The sequence below is a fragment of the Bombina bombina genome, chromosome 6 (genome assembly GCF_027579735.1).
Source record: "Bombina bombina isolate aBomBom1 chromosome 6, aBomBom1.pri, whole genome shotgun sequence".
In the NCBI taxonomy this organism is placed as follows: Eukaryota; Metazoa; Chordata; class Amphibia; order Anura; family Bombinatoridae; genus Bombina; species Bombina bombina.
The window spans coordinates 168,201,458-168,221,697 of NC_069504.1; the positions used below are offsets into that span (position 1 = coordinate 168,201,458).

The following is a 20,240-nucleotide window of genomic DNA, read 5'->3' on the forward strand; positions in this document are numbered from 1 at the left end:
GCACACTGGTTGAAAAACACTGCTCTACAGCCTATCCCAATATACAAATAAAAAAAAAGTTAAATAAGTGCGCTAGAAAAGCTTTACATCATTAAGTTCACAAGATACAAAGTATCAATAAAGTAATACACACTTTAATGTTAAATCTATACACAACAAGTAAACTACCATTACAAAATGTATATAACCACCGTTGGTATAGAACAAAAAGCACAGCACAGGGCTTCTCCTGAGATGATTTCTCATAAAATGAAAGCGGGATAGCACAGTCAAATATCCTCTAATATTAAAACACTCTTCCTCCACATAAAACGATTATTCATCAATGTTAAAACCTCTACGGTCAGAACCCAACACACTGTACAGACCTCGGTGTGCCTGTGTTCATCACCCGGTTTATCACACTAATTCACATTCATGTATGCTCAATGCCTGTACTCACGGCTATACACTGGAAAGAGCGGATGTCCTTAGGTTTTTCTTTGTGCAGGCCTTGCCGCTGCGGCATTCTCTTGCTCGGTGTTTACTCGCTGCACTTCCGTGTCTCTGGTTATGTGATGCCTCCTTATCCAATGGGGTCTCTGACTGTGCCTTGAATTAGGTTCCTCAGTGTGTGGAGGAAGAGGACTTTGTTTAATAAATATTCAGCTCTCCCTGTTTTTAAATTACCAAACGTAGTACATTGAAGGGGTAGTAAACACCAAAAATCTTATTGTTTAAAAAGATACATAATCCCTTTATGTACCATTCCCCAGTTTTGCATACACATTACTGTTATAGAAATATACTGTTTACCTCTGTAATTACCTTGTATCTAAGCTTCAGCAGACTGCCCCCTTATCTCAGATGATTTGACAGACTTGCATCACATCACGTGCATGAGCACAATGTTATCTATATGAAAGTTAGATTAGTGTGGTGAGATAAAGCGCTTAAGGGATGCCTCCATCACTCTATAACACGGGTGTACTAGCCCACCCTAAGTGTGTGAAAAAAATAGGAGAAATAGTGTATAGAGCGCCAAGGAGGCTAAGTGTAAAAAGTGAAAATTTATTACGACTGTCTAAAATGACTCTAAATCCCTGTTTGGGGGATAGATGCAAAGCAAATTACACAATAAATGTAAAACACGTAAATAAAAAGCACAATATATGGTTAGCACAATATATATTTGAAAACACATATTAAAACACCATGTAGGTGGGAAATTAGGCTCAGTCTAGGCTCTGTAAGGTGCACCTTATGAGTATAAGGACCGATAAGGACTTAACTAAAAACAGTCAGTAATGTTCCAATAGGTGACATATTCCAGAGGGTGATGATGAAAAAATGAGTGTTCAAAAATATAATTTGTGAAAAAAATGTGAAAAAATGTGTGGAAAAGATTCCAAAAGATGTGCAAGACGTACAAAAAACAAAAACGAAAAACAAAAAAAAAACCAAAGAAATATATATCAGGTGTGGTGAAAAAAACTCCCAAAAATTGAGTTTGAAAATGTGAATTCAATCAGTGGAAAAGAAAGTTATTCCAAAGTGTTAATAGTAGATATAGATCCCTCTGTGGGGTGGTGTGTTCCTCTTTGGAGCTGAGTCGTATTTTCTTCCTATAACCTGCAATATTGAGGATAGTAGATATTGGGTAAGAGATTAGTTCACTATATCCTCAGTAGAGGTTGTAGAACAGAAAAAGTTCAAAGTTTTCACAGTAGGACTGAGAGGTTGATTTGTTCTTGCATCTCTGGTTTACATAGCTTTTCTGTATCCACTCAAAATGTCTTCAGCTCACAATAGTATGTTCTCTGTAAACAGTTATACTTCAGCTTCTGTCTCACTGAGATTGCAAGATTCTAAACATAGATTAGTTAGGCTGTAGCATTTACAGCTGTCTCTAACAGACCATAGATAATTAGAACAACCACCTTGATTATCTATATGAAACACATGAACTAACGCCCAGTGAAAAACTGTCAAATGCGTTTAGATAAGAGGTGGCATTCAAGTGCTTCGAAATTAGCATATGAGCCTTCCTAGGTTTAGCTTTCAACTAAGAATACCAAGCGAACAAAGCAAATTTGATGATAAAGGTAAATTAGAAAGTTGTTTAAAATGGCATGCCCTATCTATCTTGTGTGAGAACAAGCTAATTAAGCACAATTAGCCAGCATCTGAGTTATATGATTTATGCTACAACAAACATTCTATAAATCTGAACCTGTTGTAGGATCATGAGAACTGGAGTTGAATAGTCCTGTTCTAGACTGTGTCCTATTTTCCTTCAATAGGCATATTTATTTGTAAATTGTTTGTAATCATTATTACTGTTATCAGTTTTTTGCCAAAATTGTTTAGTAAGGATAAGTGTGAGGTTAAATTGTGTTTTTGTTTGTTTGTTTTTAATGCAAGTTTAGTAAAACTATTATCCATATAAATCATGTTTCCTTTCAGTCCATGGACTACAGATAACCAGGTCTCTAAATCTGAATCTGTAGCTTTATCAAGGTGGCCCATAGGAAGTCATTTAAAGTCTGATGATTAAATGCACACCTTGCAAAACCTGTGGGTGCTTTTTAAAGCATTATTTTGCAAGTATTTCTCTTTCACATCTAGATCCCTGCATAGCAAGATAAACCACTCTCAAGCTATACTGACATTTATAAAATTCTTTGAGGGGTCTCACAGTACTGACAAAACTTCTTACATAATTTCACCAGGACAGAGAGCTCGGCTCTTTGGGAGAGAGATTGACAGGGAGTTCTAAGAAATGTATCTGAGAAAACAGCACTACTATTATAATGCACAGAGGTATTGCAAGATGGCCACTGCACTCACCTTTTCAATGAAAACTCTTTATTCAAGCTTAAGTGATGGTAAACTTTAGCTAATCAAATGCCATATATATATAATATTTTCCATTAAAATGTATATCTTATGCCGGTGTTCTGTTGAAACATCAAACCCGTCAGAATGTGGAACCACGTCGCTTCCGGGGACGTGGTTCCTCTCAATCCGATGGGTTGCACATGTGCAACTCCTTCAGCTCAAACATACTAGGAATTCCTGGAAATCCTAGCATGAATACCACGCATGCACACATTGCCCGTTCGATTTTGCAAATGCAGTCACTTCCGATCCCGCAGATCAACTAGGTCGCCCATCTGAATGTGGAGCCACTGAGTGCGTATGCGTGCGATGACTTCCCAGCGAGTTGTAAAACTCGACGGGCGATGTGTGCATGTGCAGACTAGCTGTTAAAGCTAACAGCTGATCTGACCTTCCATCACTGTTCTTTATGGGATGCAACCACTACAGGGAAAGGCTTGCATATTTAATATAAGGAAGAGAGGGGTGCAGGTAGGCAGGGTAAGAAAGAGAGGGGCTCATGGTAAGGAAGAAATAGGTTCAGGGAAGCAGGGAAATGGAAAAAAGGGTTCATGTAAGTAGAATAACGAGGGGGTAGACAGGTAAAGTAAAGTGTCTGACCTTTAATTAAATCTGCAAGCTTTTCCCTGTAGTGGCTGCGTCCCATAGAGAACAGTGATGGAAGGTGGGATCAGCTGTTAGCTTTAACAGCTAGTATGCACATGCGCACATCACCCATCGAGTTTTACCATCCGCTGGGAAGTCATTCTGCGCATGCACACTCAGCTCTTCAACATTCCGACGGACAACCTTGTTGATCTGGGGGACTGCAAGTGACTGCATTTTCAAAATCTGACTGGCAATGTGCGCATGCACGTATTCGTGCTAGGAATTTCAGAAATTCCTAGTATGTTTGAGCTGTGGGAGTTGCGCATGCGCAGCCCATCAGATTGAGAGCAACCACGTCTCTGGAAGTGACTTGGTTCCACATTATGACGGGTTTGATGTTTTTGACAGAACACCGGCCAACTGGGATGAACTCTTTTTTTTTTTTTTTTTTTTTTTTTTTAAATAACAATTCCAATGAACATTTAATCAGTGTGTGTGTCATATGACACTCTTGAAGTCCAGCCCTTTTAAAGCCCTTTAGAAGCCTTTGTAAAGAGTGGGTGAGACTGCTGTCTGTGTCAGCCCAGCCAAAAGAGGAAATGAAGGGGGGGGGGGGTGCGGCGGAACAGAAGATACCAAGTAGGATTATACATCTTTTATTATAAAATATATATACACTTTAAAAAAAATAACAATGCAGTTTTGCGTGTATAGTAATACATTTTGGACTTTAAGAATGTTGCAATAAAAAATATACCATTACTTTAGGGAAAGAAATAGCATAGTTAAAGGCTGCTTACCCAAATGTCACCAGATTTCTCACTATATTGAGCAAGCCTGTTTGGGGAACAAAAGCACAAGGTAGGAATGGGAAGCGGATATATTCAAATGTTATAGAGATAAAAAAAAATAAACCTGTTAGAAATTAAGTAAGTTTAAATAAGTTCTTTACAACCTGTACATTTTCAATAATTTCAGCAAATATATAAAGCAAAAACATAGGAAGCCACAAAATTATACATCACTTGCACTTCAATCCAGTTGGTTTATGAACTAAACTCCCATAGCCCTGTTATATTATATTTGTTATATATTTTTCTTTCTATCCATTTATGTTTGTGGTACAATCTTATTTATAATTTCCCCACTTCATTTTTTATTTATGAAATAGGACACGAAGTGCATTTGAAATAAAGTTGCAGAGGATGTGCAAATCAACAGACCTGAGAATTGCTGCATCTGTTTGTACAATGTTTAATGTACTTATTGATGCGAAGAAACAGTGCTCTAAACTCTGTGTTTTGGATGGTGGGCAAGAGGTAAGTGGCATACTGTTGTTCTACATATATTATTTATTAGAGCTTATGTCAGGGTACACACAGCATTCATATTGACATTATTTACCAAGTGATATGTTCTCATAGCCATAGCAACATAAACTGATGCAGCAGGTAGAAGCTACTTATTCCATTTGTCATTTGTATTCAAATGTAGTTTGACAGATGTTCTAGTTGCTTTAAAAACAGCACTGTTTATGTTGGTTTTAGTTTACTGTCAAATAGCCTGATACATCTTTTTTGAAACATATTCAGTTAAAGGGATAGCAAACACTTTATTTTTTGCCCCTTTTTCCTGTACTTTGTCTGAAAATGTATGGTTTTCCAGTTCTAAACTGCTTATGACAGACTTCACAAGCCTAACTCTGCTATATATTTACTCCTAAATGGCTTCAGCAGAAACGAGGACTGCAAAACAGGGTATGTTTTACAAACAAAATGTCTGTGGCTAGCTGTGTCTCATTCAGTAATAAGTCTGGATTGGCTCTTTCAAAATGCAGGTGGTGGGTGGCGTTAAGCTATTGAAAAGCAATTGCAGCAAACAAGGTATTAACTCATTCAAAACATTTTCACACTCGTCTAACATGAATTTATGGCACAACTGAAGAAAAATCTTTTAACTACTAAGGGCCAGATTATGAGTGGAGCGCAAAATTGTGCTTTTGCGGTCGCAATATTTGAGATCCGCTCATAAAACCAGCCCAAGCAAATGTGCTTGGATAATGCTAGTTGAGCGCAGTACGAATGCCACCTAGCATTCAAATTGCATAGAAGTCGCTTCCATAGGCTTCAATGGGGCCTAATTATCGTGCCTATAGTCACAGCAAACAACCTAGCGCAGCAGAGGGGGTAAGTCGTGCAGCGATGTGCAGCAAAGTTTATACATATATATATAAGCATATACATATATATTTATAGTAATAACACAGTCCCCATAGACGGCAATGTCCGCACGCTTTAACTTCTTAAAACTGCTTTGTGCAGTTATATTTAAAAAAAAAAAAAAACTGCCACTATATTTTATAACTAAAAGGGAACAAAACTCTTTATTTTGGGGGAAATAGGGGGACATTTTTTAAATTAACTGGAGGTCTGACCTATGGATAATTTTCAGAGTGCAAATTGCTACCGCGCGCTCGTGATTGCATTAACCAGCCCCTGTAATGACTTATTTATTTAACGTGCGCCCGTAAACAGGCAAATTTGCCACGTTAAATTAGAGCTCCAATTGTGATCTGGCCCTAATGGTTTACTATCCCCTTAACTTCTCCAAATTAGACTTTTATAGATAAATGTTTATTTGATGTACATTTTCATTACCACTTGTTTTCTGTTAGAGAATTAGATTGTTATAAGCAGAAATGAAAAGGCAGCTATAGCAATTTAAATCTGAAATAGATGCTACACCATTCTCCAATTAATTCATTACTTTCTTAAATAAGCAAATACATTTTTCTTTGTATTTCAAGTATTTTACAGTTTCCACAACAACATCTCAGTTATTAGTATAATAGAAATTAAAATGAATATAGAGATATGGAAAAAAAAAGTCTGATTTTTCTTTTTCTTCCTCTTCTATTAAAATGATCTACTTTACTTCTGGTCATGTTACACCATCTCTTTGACCATTTTTATTAATTGAAGTCATGTCAGTAAGTATATTTAATAGTGTTTCTTAAAGAGACAGTCAACACCAGAATTTTTGTTGTTTAAAAAGATAGATAATCCCTTTATTACCCATTCCCCAGTTTTGCATAACCAACACAGTTATATTATTACACTTTTTACCTCTGTAATTACCTTGTATCTAAGCCTCTGCCAACTGCCCCCTTATTTCAGTTCTTTTGACAGACTTTCATTTTAGCCAATCAGTGCTCATTCCTAGGTAACTTCACGTGCAGGAGCTCAATGCTATCTATATGAAACACATGCACTAACACCCTCTAGTGGTGAAAAACTATCAAATTATATTCAGATTCAAGGCGGCCTTCAAGGTCTAAGAAATTAGAATATGAACCTCCTAGGTTTATCTTTCAACTAAGAATACTAAGAGAACAAAGCAAAATTGGTGATAAAAGTAAATTGGAAAGTTGTTTAAAATTACATGCCCTATCTGAATCATGAAAGTTTTTTTTTTACTTGACTGTCCCTTTAATACTTATATATAGTCCTTAAAACAAATTAGCAAAGCGTACAATAATTCATCTACATCTACATATAAATCTATAGTTTTCTACAATCATAATGGTAATTTAACTTTCTTGGATGAATAACAACTTTTGAACTTAAAGGGATATGAAACACATTTTTTTCATGATTCAGATAGAATATGCAATTTTAAGCAACTTTCTAATTTACTTAACATTATTATCAATTTTATTTCGTTCTCTTGATATTTTTATTTGAAAAAAGCAGGAATTTAAGCTTAGGAGCAGCCCATTTTTGGTTCAGACCGTGGGTAGCGCTTGCTGATTGGTGCCGATCACGTGATTTCAAGGCAGGGATCAGATTATTGGGGACTGCCTAAACAGCACCCCCCCCCCCCCAGTACGATTCTTGCTTTAGTCAAAGAGAGAGGGTGCAGGACACCATATAAGATAGGACATTCCATGGCGTCCTAACAGTTTTAAAGCCCATGGCTGTTAGGACAACATGGAATGCCCCTTTAACTGATATAACACTAATTGTGTCTAATGACCTTGCCAACAAACATGGTAACAATTGATGAAAAAAGTGTTTTTATTTATTAATAAACTAATTACTCCCCCAAAAAAACAGGAGGGAGATTTCCTTAAGTTATTTAACATTTTACATATTGGCAGTTTTCTATACTGTACCTTCATTTGCATTAACAGACATAAACACAATATTTCAATATTTATTTTATTTCTTCACTGCCTGTTATGTTTTCATTCTTATTTTTTTCCAATATCATCTTTGTTTGTCAACCATTTTCATACGCTTTTCCTTTTTTGTTTTTGGATTTATTCCATCACATAATGCAGTTTTCTAAACAGTGGGTAAGTGTCTTTGTTTTGTTTTTGTTTGTCTTTTAATTTTCTTTTCCTGCTGATTCATTTATCTACAAGTGCTGTAATAAAAGTTATGCATATATTACGTATCTTACAAACATATGCTATAGTTGTCTTCATGTGAAATATAAAATAGATTTAAAAACCCAACTGGACAAGTATACATCTTATAATGAACCTTTAAAATCCCAGATAAGTGTAATATAATATTAGGACACAACATATACAACATAAAATATTTGTAATAAAAAGTAACTATTCACCTTCCTGCAAATACTGCATGCAGCGGATATGCAATGATAAAAAAAAAATATATATTTTTTTATACATAGGAAACCTAAAGTTTACTGTATTACATGACATAACATAAGCTTGCATGTAGCATATATCTCACAATATTATATATATATATATATATATATATATATATATATATATATATATATATATATATATATATATATATATATATATATATATATATATATAAAATACACCGGTACACAAATCCCCAAATCTGGAATTCCAAAACCCAGACTTTTTCATATTTTTTTTTTAAATAAATAAAATATTTCTACTCCATATTTTTTTAAAACAACTGCTACTCAATAAAATGTTTTGTGTTTCTGAGAAATTATTGTAATAATGTGAAGGTATATACCCTACAGGTCAAAAGTTTTAGAACACCCCCATTTTTCCAGTTTTTACTGAAATTTAAGCAGTTCAAGTCCAATGTATAACCTGAAATGGTATGAAGGTAAGCGGTAAACTGCCAAAGGTGAAAACAAAAAGTTTAGGTTAACAAAAACTGAAAAATAATGTACATTTAAGAGTTTTACAAAAAGGCCTTTTTCAGGGAAGAAGTAAAGTGGGCTAACAACTCACAGTTGTTCTGCAGCAATGTAAGTAAATTAAGCCTTGAAAGTTTATGCTAACAATTCCTACAGGTGTTCCAACTTTTGTTGATTACTTACAAGCCCTCTGTCTGTATAAAAGCAGTAAAACAGAAGCTACCTGCGTCTGCCATATACCCTCCAATTTTGGCATTCTCACAGATGAATACTTGCTCAATTATGCTCTTAGCATATTGTGAACTTTTCTAAAATAAAAGCTAAGTTTTATACCACGGATCTGCCTGGTGCTCCTGTTTTGCCATTTCACACATTCAGGATTTCAAAGGGGAAAGTGAGCACAGGTATTTTCGGCACCGGATAAGATCAAAGGTGGTTTGGAGGCAGAGAGACTGAAGACCAGGTAGGATCGTGCCAGCGTGACGTCATCAGATACCGCCGGAAGTGGAGGAAGGGAGAACAGGCTGTTTGGCTGTTTAGTTGCAACAGGTTTGAAAAAGGCTCTGCAGGAGCTCCTGCAAGACACACTACAGATGGAAACCAACAGCAACTCCTGTGGACCAACCTAGCTGGCAACAAAAGAGGTTCGTACAGCTTGACACATACCACATCCTACGGACCGGTAAGCCTCTTTCGCATAAGAGCAGCATTGACTATTATATTTGTGACAGAGACTGTCTAAAACACGGGGGAATAAAAAGCTTTTTTTCAGGCATATCCATGTATCACATGCCTCTCAATTCAACCTTTTTGATATTGACATTTATATATTTTATTATTGAATCTTGCTCATCCTTTCAGGTGCTGAGACTTCATCTGACTTTTTAGCATTGTATAAAAGCAGTGTTGGAACAGACTGTATTACTACACCCTCTTAAGCAATATTTGGACAGTCTTGTACTGCAGGAAGTAGTATATTAGTCTCAAAATGGCAAGAAAAAAGCAAGTAACAAAAGAAGGCAGGCAGGCAGACTATTATAACCCTTAAAAGTGTATGTCTTTCCTTTAGAGAAATTGCAAAGAAACCCAAGGTGCCATTGAGTACAGTTTCCTACACAATCAAAAGGCACTTGAAAACTGGAAGAAACTCTAACAGGAGGCGGTCTGGCAGACCCAAAGCCAACAGCTTGCGTGACAGGCGGCTCACAGGACAACAGCTTCAAGCACAGCTTAACAATGATCAATGTAAGCAAGTCTCAGTTACAACTGTGAAGAGACGACTACAAGCTGCAGGTTTGACAATTTAAGTGGTAGTAAGAAAGACATTGCTAAGATGGCAAAATAAGAAAAAGAGGCTTGGCTGGGCCATAAAGCACCGCCAGTGGTCTACTGAAGACTGGAAGAAGGTCTTATGGACCGATGAATCAAAATTTGAGACCTTCGGTTCATAACGCACATCATCGAGCAGTCAAAAGGATGGTTCCTCAGTGTGTGACACCAACTTCTCAAACATGGAGGAAGAAACGTGATGGTCTGGGGTTCTTTTGCTGGATGCAGAGCGACCTGCACAGAGTAAATTGAATCCTGGACCAAAACTACTACCACTGCATTTTGCAGCACCATGCAATACCCTCCGGGTTACGCCTAGTTGGTCAGGGGTTCATCCTACAGCAAGATAATGACCAAAACATACCTCCTGGCTGTGTCAGAACTACCTTAAAAGAAAAGAACAAGACAGTAGGCTTCATATCATGGAATGGCCAGTACAGTCTTTAGACTTAAACCCCATCAAGCTGGTTTGGGATGAACTGGGCAGAAGGGTGAAAGCAAAGCAACCTACAAGTGCAACACATTTGATTTCCGTTGTATAAAGAATGCCACAAGTGTGTTCGGCTATTATATCTGCAAAAGGTGGCTACTTTGATGAGTCAAAAATGTAGAGTACATTTTGTTAAAGAAAACAATTCCATGATTTATTTTTATGTCCAATTGTTTATTTGTTCTATGCTTTATTTTTAGAGTATGTGTAAATTTCAATAAAAACTGGAAAAATTGAGGTGTTCTAAAACTTTTGACCACTAGTGTAGCTCCTCCTTATATTTGGATTCAAAATATGGCTTATTGCTTGTGTTGTGTATACTCCTGAACCGACTCAGCCTTTCATCTGTCTGAGATCGATGAGGTAACATTCCAGGTGTACTTGGTTCTTGTGTCAGCCAATAAGTATGTAAGCTTTACTTTTGTTCTTCAAAGTCCTTACCCCATTAAAAGAAATATAGCAGTAGCACATGCTGCTAAATTAACTTTATTTAAATTTAAGCTGCTGTCCAGAAGATGTTCCCCATAGGAAATTGATGAAAAACAGATTTTTGTTACCAAACTAATCCTGAACAATTCTGATTAACCCCTTGAACAAATAGCGGGCAAAACAATATATTTTTTTTCTCGTGATGAGTGGTTCGTTCTGTGAACGTCTTTTATGTGTTTTGTGTTATACCCAAGGCATGTGCACATGTGCTTTAGGCCCCTTGGGTTAGAAGGAAAGTGATATTATATAACACCACTATAATTATTAGAAAGATCATAAGGAGGATCTTTTTTTTTTTATGTTATAAAATTATAAAATATTTTTCTTGAATGCAATCTGAAATGACAATTAGAAAACTACTGTGAAATAAAATATCACAAATTACTTACATGTAATTTAATAAATCCATGAATTTTTTTATAACAATTTAACATTTTGCTAAAAATTAATACATTTGTAAAAAAAAAAGTTATAGAATTCTATATAATTTTTTTTTAATTCTTATATATATATTTTCATTGTTTTTATATACACTGGAATGCTTCCTGTATCATTACACTATAAAGACGTTAGTCATTATAAGTCTCACCTTGTTTTAAGTGGTCTATTTAACTGCCATTAATGTTTATACATAATCTAATAATATGAACATTATCTAATTTCGTTGATTATTTACATATTTTATTAAATTGCAAGCAATTTCTACACAGAACAATAAATATATTATGTTTTTTATAACCATTCATCTGAGTTTGTTGATGAAATTTCTATAGTGAATTTAGCTTGACATATTGTGAAAAAAAATACAAAGATTCATTTGGAGGGCTTATGTAAAAAAAAAAACCTTTATTAGAAGAATAAATAGAAGCGCGTTTTATTTCTAAGGCACGTTTAGACTTACTTATGAATGTGAGTTGTCAGACAAGCAACGTGGTATTAATTGAATCTTTTTCTAGCAGTCTTAGTTTTTCTTCCAGACCAACTCTTTAGAAAAATGCACGGCTACCTTAATTGTAGGAAACACAAAAAGTATCCTTCACATTCCTTCCCCTGAATAAAAATGAGAAATCAATTCAACGAAATAATAACCCCATTAGCTGCTTAACTCAAGATCGTACATGGGAAAATTTTCACTATAGAATGGGAGAAAATGCTGATTGGATGGATCATTTTCAAGGTTTTGTTTTTCTGGTGTTCAGAATGATATTCCATATGTATATAAAAGATTTTTTTTTTTACCTTTTTGTGTTTTTTTCTTTCTATTTAGTTGTGTTCTTATGACTAATAGATTATCATTTTATTTTATTTTTCAAATACAGCAACAATACCATTCTAAAATAGATGACTTAATTGAGGGTACTGTTACAGAAATCATATCACTCCTTGTTTCCAAGGTAAATGTGTACTAATATTTTTGCTTTGTTTTATGTTGTAAATCAGCCACATTAAATGCCACATTATTAAGCTTCAGTTAAGAACATTGTGAATCCAAAACACAGTATATTCTCTACATAGTTCAAATGAAAAGAACTCAAAGGCTTTCTTTCTGCATGGTAGTTGCTTGAGAGCACTTTTGAAAAGGAACACTTGTTTCTGAAATTGATCATCAATCAACAAAGGTTTTAATTGTTTATATTACCTGTATTACAAAAATACAACACATATTTGGGGCCACTAAACACTTGTATAGTCCAAAAGAGGATGAGCTAATCTAACTATATCTAACTATTTATATCTTATTATACATACTAAATATTGTTATAAAATTATATTGTATTTTCAAACTTCTCAAAATGTTTAATTATTCATTGTAATTTTGATTATGCTATTACTTTATAATGCAGGCATATTTTGCAGCATCTTTTTAATTTGCGTCAAACATACACTTGATTCAAAAAATAAAAGTTCATAGAACAGTATACTTAAAGTAAAAACAGGAAGGTAACTTTCTTTAATCGGATGGTGAGAGCCTACGAGGCATTACATGTGGGAATATTCCCCTCTTGACCACTAGGAGGAAGCAATATACACCCCTACACACCAGAGCTTTAAATCTATCCCACATCACGTGATCCTCATTCATTTTCTTTCGCCTACTTCATGTTGAGTGAACTGAAAGGGAAGTGCAAGATCTACTAATTGTTTGAAATGGGTTCCTTTCACCAATCTGAGGCCTGAATCCTCCTCGCAGTAACCTCTCGTTCAGAGGGGCAGACAAGGTGTGAACTGCTTTTTGTGGATCCACAAGCCCTTCCCAAGTGAAATGTGGACTTGTCCACCAATCCCCTGGGTTGTAGATTCTGTTATTAATTCAGATCCCTGGCATTGTGCTCACACTGCTTAAGATGGGATTGAGGTACTGAGTGGAAAGTACCTGCAACATACAAGCCCACACATGATTCACATAGTCTGGGGACATATATTATACACCATACACCTTATACTAGTACTTTTTTAGTACTTTTAGAAACTTTTTAAAAACTGTTTATGAGGTTACTGATGCTTTAAATTTACTTTTGCTTCTGAGCTATGCGCAGTATGTTTTATTTCACCCATCCTAAATTTCTGTTTGTTACGTTTGGGTTTTAGCTTTTAGTGCTCACCAGTAGCATGCTAAGAGTTATCTGTTATAGCATGCTTTTTATGGTGCCTTTTCTGTCTTCTAATCCTTTTATATTCCTGTGCTGATGTAATATTCTCACGTGTAGGAATGTTCTCAGGACCTGTGGAGGTTGTAAGGCATTCTGATCATCAGGGCTTGGCTTCAAATTTGGAGTCCAAATTTTATTTAACCCTTTATTTTCTGTGTTATATGCTATGTAAGAATTTGCTGTTATTTTTCCCCCCTAAGTATATATATATATATATATATATATATATATATATATATATATATATATATATATATATATATATATATTATTTTTATATATATATATATATGTATGACCTTAAGTAAGCCCATGCAGCTCTTGGTTGTCAAGTGACAGCCGAGAGTTGCTCTTCTTGGGCTGCAGGCATCTGTCCTCATATGTTAACGGAGCACAATCGTTGGTCTGTTGCCATATGTAGGCAGATTGCCAGAACATTACAGACAGTGACACGGTCTGTGTCACTGTCTGTAAGTTTCATACTTTTGTGCCAGGGAGAGGTTCGGGAGGGATGGAGGGAGGAAGATGGGTGGCACATCAGTGAAGGGGGGAGGGAATGGTATGGAGGGGAGCAACCTACCTACAAAAAAAGAAGTTTGGAATGGGGAGGCAGGGGACGCTACGCTACAGAAAAGTGTATTAATCAGAAATTTTTTTAAAGAACAATAAAATTATAAAAAGCAAAAAAAAACTATAAACTCGACACCATTAGGGGGGTTTAGAGAGCTCTTTGGGAGGGATAAGGGAGGTGTGAGGGTAAGGGGGGGGATCCTACACTGCAGAAAATAAATAAAATGTATTTAATTAAAAAACTTAATGCTGGCTGACTGTCTGCCAGTACTTAAGATGATGGTCTGGGGTGTGGGCATGGGAGTGGCGAGAGCTGTTTTGGAGAGATCAGGGAGATGGGAAGTGTCAGGTTGGAGGGTAATCCCTGTATTAAAATACTATTACCCTTACAAGTTAATTATGGTAATTAACCCCTTTACAGTCGTGAATTCCAAAAGTATGGTGCAAAGCTGCAGTTAGAGGCCTTCTAATTGCTAAAAACTAATTGCAAAGCTATGCACGTCTTTTACAACCATTTTTCTTATGACTGCAGTAGGTGTGTTTAAATCATTTCAGTGAGAAAATCCCAAAGTTTGTGAAAAAGTTAATGATTTTTTTAATGTGATTGCATTTGGTAGCAAAACAGTGACATGAAATATACTAAAATGGGCCAATATCAATATCTTGGGTTGTCTACTAAAAAAAATATATAGTTTTGATAGGTAAATTATAAAAACAAGGCTCTAAATGGAGTGATAGCAAAAATGCTAAAAATCTTCTGTATTCTGGACAAGTTTTTCTCTGAAATTTCCAGTAGTTAAGGGGTTACGCTAATTCCTTAATGTTACTGTGGATCTAATTGGTGCAGCTCAGGCTTTTGGTCTGCTGGATGATCATCCAGAAGGGAGATAATCTGTTACTTTAACCCCTTTTAGTTTGTATTTACTTTGTAAGGAGTCTATTGCTAATCCTAAACAGGGTTTTTTCTGCGCTTCAGGGTGTGCAAGGCTTTTTACCTTATCAAAGTTGTTCCCGGAAGAGTTCATTTGAACTTTCTCCAAAACTTAAGGATTATATCCATCCTTCTATTTGTGAGATTTTAACCTGTTTACCTCCATATAATAAGAGCAGATGCTTGCAAGCATTTGATGGTGGTCCTCATTTGGCATTTAGCTCTTCAAGAGTTTACACATTTATGATATGGGTGTTTCTGACTCTGAGGATTCTTATTCTAAGGATAGTCTCTCTGAGTCTCTGGACCCCACTTCTGTGGCAGAGGATGTTTCCTTTGATTTCAGGCTTAAGGTTTTTCATGCATGCGCTAAAGCATCCTTCCTCTTTTCCCTGATTCAATTTCTGAAATTATTACTAAGTAATGTCAGAAGCCATGTATCTATCTTTACTCTCCCTTATGTTAAAGCAGATATTTGGAAGACTATTCCTAAGGTATGTGCAGCTATTTTGACTTTAGCCAGGCATACTACTATTCCTAGATAGTAAACTTGAACGTTTCCATTGGTGATCCTTTCAGCTTTCAGGTTTTATGTTTAGGCCTGCAGTAAGTGTAGCCTGTGTCGCTGCTGCCACTGCTGTATGGTGTGACAATTTCTCAGAACTTGTTTCTGGGGAAACCACTCAGGATGAGATTCAGGATCATATTAATATCCAGAGGACAGCAAATTCCTTTATTTGTGATGCAGCAATGGAAATAGTTTGCATCAATGCTAAGAATGCTGCATTAGCTGTTTAAGCAAGGCCAGCTTTATGGCTTAAGTCTTGGTCTGCTGATATGATTTCCAAGTGCAGATTGCATTCTCTCCCCTTCTTGGGTAAATCTATGTTTGAGTCTGGACTAGATGCTATTGTTGCCACAATCACATTGGGTAAGGGGTGGCCTTTTTCCTAAGGATAAGAAATCTATGTGTAAGCCTATAACTGTAGGGCATTTTTCGCACCTTTATAAAATCTAAGTCTCAGAAAGCTGCCTCCTCTACTCAGAGTTCAGGATACTCCAAATCCTCCTGGAGGTCTAACCCTTCTTGGTCCTAAAACAACAGTCCAAGAAGTCTACCCCAGCTTCTAAGACCACATAAAGGTTCAGCCCCATACCAGATCAGGCTCTGTTGGGAGACAGATTAAGTTTCTTTTGGGAGGCTTGCTAGAGATCTGTTCAGGATCCCTGGGTTTTGCAATTTTTTTTCCAGGGGTACTGAATATATTTTCATTCAAGACCTTGAGATCCTTTCCAAGATTTTTTTGGCTTGTGTGAGAGATTTGGAACTAATGAGGCAATTGCTCCAGTTCCAACTTTAAAATTAAACCAGGTGTTATATTCAAATTTATTTATAGTACCAAAAAAAAAAAAGAGTACAGTTCGGCCTAAGATCTCAAAACAAATTTCTGAAAGGTCATACTTTCAAGATGAACACTATTCATACTTTGCTTCCTTTAGTGCAAGAGGGTCAGTTTATGTCTACCATAGACTTAAAAAAAATCTCATTTGCATATTCATATGGATTATGTCAAGTTCCTGAGATTGGCTTTCCTAGACATGCATTATCAGTTTGTAGCCCTCCCTTTTGGTCTGACTACAGCTCCTACATTTTTACAAAAGTACTGGGAGCTCTGTTGTCTGTAATTCAAGCTCAAGGAATTTCAGTAGTTACTTCGACGACATTCTGGTTCATGCTCCTTCTTTTCATCTAGCTGTGTCTCACACTCAGATGGTTCTTTAATTGATTCAGAGGGGCCGATTTATCCGTATGGAGCTTGATGCCCCTTGTTTTCGGCGAGCCTTCAGTCTCTCCGTAAACAGAAGTTATGAAGCAGCAGTCTAACGACCGCTGATCCATAACTTGTCCGCCTGAATACGAATGGGTTGATTGACACCCCCTGCTAGCGGCCGATTGGCTGCGAATCTGCAGGGGCTGCTTGTGCAATGATAAATGACAACAGCGTATGCTGTCGGCATTTATCGGTGTGCGGCGGACATGATACGCTACATTGTATCATGTCCGCTTGCACATTAATAAATATAAACCTGAGTTTTGGTTGGAAAATAAATCTTCCAAAAAGCTCTTTAACTCCTCAGATTCATGTGTCTTTTCTGGGGTTCATAATCAACTCTGTAATTATGTCTTTGTCTCTGACAGATCAGCGCAGGCTTTAGCTGGATTGTGCCCTTGTGTATCTGAATCCTCTCCCTTCCGTAGCTTAGTACATTGAAGTTGTGGGTCTTATGGTGGCTGCATCAGATCCAGTTCTATTTGCCAGATTGCATCTTCGGACGCTCAAATTGCAGATGCTGCATCAATAGAATGGGGACCACAAGGACCTGTCTGAGGATTCTGTTAGCTCAAGACACGACAGTCCCTGATCAGGTGGCAGACTCATGAGTCCCTGGTTCAGGGAGACTTTTTTATTTATCCATTGTGGATTGTAATTTACACAGATGTTGAGTTGTTAGGTTTTGGAGAACGCAGGGAGTTTGGTTTCCTCAGGAGGCAAGGTTACCAATAAATGTTCTGGAACTCTGTGTGATCTTCAAGGCTCTCCAGAGTTGGCCCAACCTCAGATTTGAATCTTTTTTAAAATTCCAGTCAGACAATGTCAGACAGTGGCTTATGAGAATAATTAGGGACAAACTTGCAGTTCCATATCGATGAGGGATGTTCCCTGCATCAGCAGTTGGGCAGAAAGATATTGCAGGTTGTCTGCTATCAATACCCCAGGTGTGGGCAAGGGAGGCAGACTTTCTAAGTTGCCAGTCTCTTCACCAAGGGGAATGGTCTCTGAATTCAGGAAGTTTTTGACCAAATGGTGAGGCATTTGGGTCTGCTGGAGATAGATCTCATAGACTCCCATTTAAATCAGAAACTGCATTGTTTTTGTGCCAAGTCTGTTAGATGCTCTAGTGGTCCCTTAGTCGTTAAACCTGATTTACATGTTTCCTCCGTTTGTGATACTATCCAGGGTAATAGCCAAAATCAAGCAGGAACAAGCCTCAACAATTCTGATTGCTCTGGCGTTGCCTCATAGGATTTGGTTTGTGGATTTGGTGCAGATGCCCTTGTGTCCACCTTGGAGGCTTCCTCTATGAAATGATCTTCTCTCTCAAAGCCCTTTCTTTTATCAAGATCTTAAATCTCTGAATTTGAAGATATGGCGATTAAATGCTTAATGCTGTCTTCCTCTATGAAAGGTGTTACTGACAAGGTCATTGATATCTTGATTCACTCTAGGAAACCTGTTACCAGATGTATTTATTTGCATGGTGTTCTCATAAAGGTTACCATTGGAATTATTTTAGCATTGCCAGAGTTCTTGAGTTCCTGCAGGAATGCTTAGATAAAGGTTTATAAGTAGTTCTTTGAAGGGTCAGATTTAATTTCTTTCTTCCTGATTTTCAGGCTTTTGTTCAGGCTTTGATTAGGATAAACCAGTTATTCATCCAGCTTTTCCTCCTTGGAATTTGAATCTGGTTTAGATGGTTCTTCAAACAACTCCTTTGAGCCTATGCATGGTTTGGACCTTAAGCTTTTATCTTGAAAGGTTATTTTTCTTCTAGCTATTTCTTCCGCTAGAAGAGTCTCTGAGCCTTCCACTTTGTCTTGTGATCCTCCCTTTCTGATTTTACATTAATTACATATGCTGTAAATCAGGAAATTGTGGTTCCTTCTTTTTGTCCAGTTCCTAAGAATTCTAAAAAGTGTCTTTTTCACAACTTAGATGTTCTAATAGCTCTTAAATATTATGTGGAAGTCCCAAAAGATTTCAGACTTTCTTCATCTCTTTATGTTCATTTTTCTTGGCTGCGGAATGTCAGAAAGTTATGGCTGTTACTTAAGCAGCTGGGCTTAAAACCTTAATTCAAAAGGCTTATTTGGTTTTGGGGAAAAATCCCCCTGAGTGCATGACTGCTCATTCCCCTAGAGTAGTGGCTATTTCTTGGACTTTTCATAAGGAAGCTTCTATTGATCCGATTTGTAGTGCAGCTTCTTGCCACACTTTTTCAAAATTTTATCACTTTGATGTATATGCTTCTCCTGAGGCTGCCTTTGTCAGGAAAGTTCTGTGGGCCATAGTGCCTGAATAGCAATGTCCTGGATTCTTGCCCCCCCCAATGCATGGTGGTCTTGTGGACTCCATGTGTGGTCTTGTGGTCCCTTTCTTTTTGATTAGTTAGTGGCAGTACTTGTTTTGCACTTCTTTCCCCCAATTTATCTTTTCTGCTTTTCTTTTTCCCTCATTTACTTAGCTATATGTATGACGGAGGATCATGGGAAGTTGAAGGGCTTTAAATCTCTGGTGTGTTGGGGTGCCTCCTCCTAGTGGTCAGGAAGGGAGTATTCCCACACATGATGGCTCATGGACTCTCACCTTCATGAAAGAAATTGATTTATCAGGTAAGGATATATTTTATATTTGTTAAAGGCTAAAAGCAAAATTCGCTGTTTTCCAAGTCTAATTTGTTATTATACTAAGGCCTTCTTAAGGGGGGAAAAGTCCCACAACATTAATTCAGTGATTCATACTAATTCATACGACTAGCACTGTTGATTGGATTGGCACTTCAATTATGTGTTTAACCCCTTTGAGAAGCATCTCTTGTGATGAATTGGCACACTATGATGGATTAGAGCATGCCACTTTATCACTATAATGGCTCTTTACTCAGAATAAAATGGTGCATTTTATGGAATATTTTACCAGATTTGTTTTATACAACATATATACTATTTTAAAGCATTTTGTGTTAAAGATATTTTCTTTCTAATGATACAGTGAGTCCACGGATCATCTTAATTACTGTTGGGAATATCACTCCTGACCAGCAGGAGGAGGCAAAGAGCACCACAGCAAAAGCTGTTAAATACCACTCCCCCTACCCACAAACCCCAGTCATTCTCTTTGCTTGTATCAGTTGCAAAGAGGGGTAAAGTTAGGTGTCTGATTCTTAAATCAAGAGTATTTTGTAAGCAGAGCAAGTTTGCTATGGTTTTCTTTGGGGTTTAGCCGTAGTCCATGTCAGTCTCTTCAGTAGAGCAAGTGATGGCTTTTAAGCATTTGGGAACATGTGGGGTATAATCCCCACTGGACCTCCC

General features: G+C 36.8%; 1 protein-coding gene across 3 annotated transcripts in view; it reads left to right on the forward strand.

Annotated features, from left to right (window-relative positions):
• Positions 1-20,240, forward strand: part of CADPS2 (calcium dependent secretion activator 2) — a 1,413,577-nt gene that overhangs the window by 1,137,203 nt on the left and 256,134 nt on the right. For 2 of the 3 annotated variants that reach the window (XM_053716670.1, XM_053716668.1), the window contains 3 exons: positions 4,640-4,787; positions 7,811-7,825; positions 12,256-12,330. In XM_053716670.1, the coding sequence (XP_053572645.1) occupies positions 4,640-4,787; positions 7,811-7,825; positions 12,256-12,330 (238 nt within the window). The remainder of the gene's footprint in view (positions 1-4,639; positions 4,788-7,810; positions 7,826-12,255; positions 12,331-20,240) is intronic. The other variant, XM_053716669.1, reaches the window with a different exon arrangement.